The sequence below is a fragment of the Myotis brandtii genome, unplaced genomic scaffold (genome assembly GCF_000412655.1).
Source record: "Myotis brandtii unplaced genomic scaffold, ASM41265v1 scaffold97, whole genome shotgun sequence".
Classification (NCBI taxonomy): Eukaryota; Metazoa; Chordata; class Mammalia; order Chiroptera; family Vespertilionidae; genus Myotis; species Myotis brandtii.
The window spans coordinates 1,602,949-1,608,385 of record NW_005372020.1 but is presented as its reverse complement, the minus strand read 5'-3'; the positions used below and the strand labels follow the sequence as shown (position 1 = coordinate 1,608,385).

The 5,437-nt window shown below is 60.4% G+C and overlaps 1 protein-coding gene across 1 annotated transcript in view; it reads left to right on the top strand.

Annotated features, from left to right (window-relative positions):
- BCR (breakpoint cluster region) overlaps nucleotides 1-5,437 on the top strand; it is a 72,758-nt gene that overhangs the window by 35,184 nt on the left and 32,137 nt on the right. Inside the window, exons 4-5 of the mRNA XM_014533356.1 lie at nucleotides 421-602; nucleotides 5,360-5,437. The exon at nucleotides 5,360-5,437 is cut by the window's right edge and continues 19 nt beyond it. Of these exons, the coding sequence (XP_014388842.1) occupies nucleotides 421-602; nucleotides 5,360-5,437 (260 nt within the window). The remainder of the gene's footprint in view (nucleotides 1-420; nucleotides 603-5,359) is intronic.

The window sequence follows — 5,437 nt, the reverse complement described above, 5'->3', positions numbered from 1 at the left end:
GGCCGTGGCTTGCACCGGGCCCCCGTGCTGGCCTGTGCTCTCCACCCTGTCACACCCCCACGGACAGGCGTCTGAGAGACTGTTCCTGACGGCAAAACACTAGCATTCGGGGTCCGCCTGTCTGTGATGGCTCAGGGCCCCTCCCGGGATAAGGAGCCTGTGTCCCAGGCGGCATTCGGAAGCCCGGTCTCATGTTGCCTGGGCGCAGCTGCTGTCCGTCCCCTCCGCGCCCCGGGGTCTGTGGCCAGGCGGTTGTGAAGGTTGAGGTCCGTGCGCCTGAGGTCCCTGTTTGGTGCCTGCAGGTGGCAGATGGTGTCAGCTGGGTCCCTGCTGGGACAGGTGGGATGTAGTCGGCCCTTCAGTGTGCCCTGTCCCCCCGACACCCCCGTCTCTGACACAGGCCGCCTCTCACACACACAGATACGTCCTTCGGAACGCCGCCAGGCTATGGCTGCGCCGCGGACCAGGCGGAGGAGCAGCGCCGACACCAGGACGGACTGCCCTACATCGATGACTCGCCCTCCTCCTCGCCCCACCTGGGCAGCAAGGGCAGGGGCAGCCGGGATGCGCTGGCCTCGGGCGCCCTGGAGTCCGCCAAAGCGGTGAGTCCCAGGCAGCGGGCAGCTGTCCTTGTCCCAGAGGCTCCGGAAGCCCAGCCCCTCTGCTCAGGGGCAGGGGACCAGCAAGTGATGGAGCAGCCAAGGTTGGATGTCGGTCATTAAAACTCCTTTCTCCTCCCTTCATCGGGCTCAGGGACCGCCTGCTGGTGCAGGGAGCTGTCAGCCCAGCGTGGAGGAGGCAGGCAGCTCATGCTGGGACCTGTGGGGGCGGCCCCCGTATGGGCGCTGAGCAGGAGAGACGCCCACAAATGCACTTGCTCCCTCTTACCAGAGGGGGTGCTGACGACCCCACCCATTCGACCACAGTCATTTTAAAAAATGTATATTTTTATTGATTTCAGAGAGGAAGGGAGAGGGAAAGAGAGAAACATCAATGATGAGAGAGAATCCTGGATCGGCTGCCTCCTGCACGCCCCACACTGGGGATCGAGCCAGTGACCAGGCCATGTGCCCTGATGAGGAATCGAACCCTGACCTCCGGGTCCATAGGTGGAGGCTCAACCACTGAGCCACACCGGCCGGGCCCTTCCTTCGTGAGAAGACCCCTGCCCCTGGGGCAGATTGCACTTCTGTCTTTCTGGTCCCCTCGCCCCTGATGGCAGGGCCCTCCCCCTTGTGCTTAGCTTGTTTCTGGGTGATTTCCACCCCAGGATCAAACACGGAGGCGTCTGCTCTTCCTGCCGCTTCTCTGGGCCGGCGCCTCCACTGCAAGAAGGCTTCTTACTTACGCTTTTGTGATTTCTAAAGACCTCGGCCCGAGGCCTGTGCCGAAACCTGCAGACGGGAGGGGAACCAGCGTGTGGCACACACCTGCCTGTGCGGCTTCTTACCCAGCGTCCAGTTGCACCATTTTACACGAAGCCAAGGTTCAGAGAGGTGAAGCAACTGGCTCGAGGCCACACAGCGATGGATTGGAAGCCTTCCTGAGCCCTTAGCTGACACTTTCCCTCGGCTTCCTACAGGCAAGGACCCTCAGGGGCCTGAGTAGGCAGGTGGAGTCCTGAGCCCGGGAGGGCCCCTGCCTGTCCCGCCACCGCCCCCGAGGGCTCTCTCTCCCTGACAGGACCTCCTCCACCTTCAGGTCCCTTGAGGAGACTCACCCTGTGCCCCAGGCCCTGAGCGACGTGGCCACCCACCCCCGCCCCAGACTCCTGCCCTCGGACCCTCACCTGCACTGACCGGCCCCACGTGGAGTTCTAGATCCATCCATCGTGGGTCATGCAGCACTTACTGCTCCAGACACGGTGCTGGCGCAGGGAGTGTCAGCATCAGGCACACAGTGTCCCGAGGCCCTGCCCGAGGAGCCCCGCCCGGTGTGCTCAGGGAGGCGGCTGGGTGTGACGCCTGGGTGTCGTTTCCCAGAGTGGCTCTCGGCCAAGATCTTAATGGCTGGTTCCTGCACAGTGCATGTGCACACACACAGGCACACACATGCATGTGCACACTCGCACGTGCACGTTCATACATGCATACACATGTGTGCATACTCACACAACGCACGTTCATACATGCATACACATGTGTGCACACTCGCACAATGCACGTCCATACATGCATACACATGTGTGCATACTCACACAATGCACATTCATACATGCACCTAGCTCATGTACACTTACAAGATGCCACAAAGCAAGCTGGCAGTCCAGGAAGGCTCTTTGTTTTTTGTTGTTTCTTTTTCATATATTTTTATTGATTTCACAGAGGAAGGGAGAGGGAGAGAGAGATAGAAACATCAATGATGAGAGAGAATCATGGATCGGTTGCCTCCTGCACGCCCCCTACTGGGGATCGAGCCTGCAATCCAGGCATGTGCCTTTGACCAGAATCGAACCCAGGACCCTTTGGTCCTCAGGCCGGCGCTCTATCCATTGAGCCACACTGGCTAGGGCCCTGAAGGCTCTGGATGCCTCCAGGGCAGTGAGGAAGTGATACAAGCCCCAGGGATACAGGAAGCGGAAGTAGATGGGAGGGCCCCTTCCCCATTCACACCCAGGCGGCCGAGGCTCGGGGCTAAAGGAGCTCACCCGGCTGGCCCGGCTCTGCAGCCCCTTCCCTCACTCCTGGCCCTGGGGCGTCCTGCCTGGCCTGCCGTCTTCACCACAAGGCGCCTCCCTCCCACCGGGCCAGGAAGGGTGAATGGCCATTAGGGCTGGGAGCACAGGGAAGCCACACTGCTGGTCCTGATTCCGGGTTCTGGTGACACCGCGGGCCCTGGCTGGCCTCAGTCAGGTGTTTCCTTCAAACCAGCATTTCTCACCTTAGCCGGTTTGGCTCAGTGGATAGCGTCAGGCAGCGGACTGATCCCGGGATCGGTTCCAGTCAAGAGCACGTACCTTGGTTGCAGGCTTGATCCCCGGTCCTAGTCCGGGCGTGTGCAGGAGGCAACCAACCTATGTGTCTCTCTCACATCGATGTTTCTCTCTCTCTCTCTCTCTCTCTCCTTCCCCTTTCCACTTTCTCCAAAAATCAATGGAAAGGTATCCTCCGGTGAGGATTAACCGGGGAAAAAAAAAGCAGCACTTCTCCCCTGGGGTGGATTGGGCCCCGGGGGCCTGTGGCAGCAGCTGCAGCAGCTGAGCTGTGTGCTGCTCCTCGCACATGTTGAGTACAGGCCGGAGATGCTGCTCAACACCCTGCAAGGCACACAGTGGCCCCAGTTCCCAACCGAGGTCCTTCAGCCCCCGATGTCAGGGGTGCTGGGGGCCAGGTGCCTGCCCCCCATCCGGGGTCTCCCTGAGAGGTTTGGGGAGGTGAGTGACGAAGGGGCGGTGTCTTCCCTCCACGCCCACGGGCTGCCTCGGTGGAGGTGGAGGTTGTCCCGTGCTCCCCTGTGGGCTGAGAAACCTGGTGGTGGAACAGGCAGGCCATTGGGTCACCTTCCCTGAACACGGGGCCCCTCCCCTCTTGGGTGTGGCCAGCCTCCAGCACCAGCTCTGCCACACCCCGTCCGTCCGTCCGGGTCAGGGAGCCAGCTGGGCCGGTGGCCAGGCAGTCACGAGGCAGTTGTCATGGCCTTTAGCATCATCGCCGTCTGTCTGAGCTCCCTGGGGCGGCCATAACCGAGCGCCACGGAGCGGGGAGCCTAAGCCACAGAGATTTACTGCTCCTGTTTCTGGAGTCGGGACGTTCAGGGTCACGGTGCCGGCAGGGCTGGTTTCTCCTGAGGCCTCTCGCTGGCTGAGCCGAGGCTGCCTTCTCCCTGTGTGTCTGCACCTCAGTCTCCTTCTCCACACATCCAGACGCTGACATTCAAGCTCATGTTCGCCGCAGGTGCGCTGCGTGACTAGATATGGGTGTGCACTGAAGTGGTGATCCGTCCCGGTGACATCCATCGCCTCACACAGTTACAGATTTTTTTTTTTAATATATTTTATTGATTTTTTACAGAGATTAGAAACATCGATGAGACAGAAACATCGATCAGCTGCCTCCTGCACACCCCCCACTGGGGATGCGCCCGCAACCAAGGTACATGCCCTTGACCGGAATCGAACCTGGGACCATTTAGTCTGCAGGCCGACGCTCTATCCACTGAGCCAAACCGGTTTCGGCAGATTTTTTTTTTTTTTTGATACAAACTTTGAAAAGCTGCTCTCTTAGCAACTTTCACATAGACAAACAGTATTATTATTATCTTCTTATATATATATTTTATTGATTTTTTTAGAGAGGAAGGGAGAGGGATAGAGAGTTAGAAACATCGATGAGACAGAAACATCGATCAGCTGCCTCCTGCACACCCCCCACTGGGGATGCGCCCGCAACCAAGGTACATGCCCTTGACCGGAATCGAACCTGGGACCCTTCAGTCCTCAGGCTGAGCTCTATCCACTGAGCCACACCGGTCAGGGCGACAAACAGCATTATTAACGGCAGTCCCCGTGCTGTACGATACACCCCCAGGACAGGACTTCTTTCTTTTATGACTGGGACCACCTGACATCTTCTTGTCAGGACACCGGTCACCGTGGCTTCGGGCCCCTGCAAAGGCCTCGCTGGACCGTGATCATTAAAGACCCGAACTCCGAGTGCAGCCGGGGTGTTAGCACAGCTGGGACTGGAATCTGTTTCTCCGGCTGTGTGGGCTCGCTCTGCCCCCGACCCCAGCGTCCAGTGGCGAGAGCTCTGGCTTCTGGAGGCAAAGGCGGTCGAGCTGTATTGATTGGAGGGGAGGGGATCCTGTAGCCCACCCCTGAGGGGGTCCCTGCCCACAGAATCAGAACAGCAGGCTCGAGAGGCAAAGGTCCTGGGCCCTGGGAGCACCCTAGGGGTTCCCCGGGGCAGGTGGCAGCAGCCCCCAGCTCCGCCCCGAGGCCAGGAGGGAGGGTGTGTGGCAGGAGGCAGCACAGGACTGCCTGGCCCTTCGGTCCAAGGGTCAGGTGATAGTGGCAGATTCCGGGCAGGGAGTGACAGCGGCAGAGGGAGCTGGGGTGGCCGTGTGGCAGGTCCCGACGCCCCTCGGCTCAGCCTCTCCTGGGACCACCGCTCCTCGGTTGCAGGAGGAAGGCCTGGCCCGGCTGGCTCGGCTCCAAGCTCCCCAATGTCAAGACCAGCGGTGGCTCTCGGCTTGGCGGTGACCACGAGTGAGTGGCCGACATGCCGGGGTGTCCGTGATGTCCTCCGGTGCCACCCGGAGCTTCCTGGGAGGCTGGTCCGAGGTGGACACACTTCCTCTCCGAGACGGGCCGCCCCGGGCACCACCTCGCAGATCTGACTTCTGTCTGCTTCTCCCGCAGACTGAGCTGGACCTGGAAAAGGGCTTGGAGATGAGAAAGTGGGTCCTGTCGGGGATCCTGGCGAGTGAGGAGACGTAC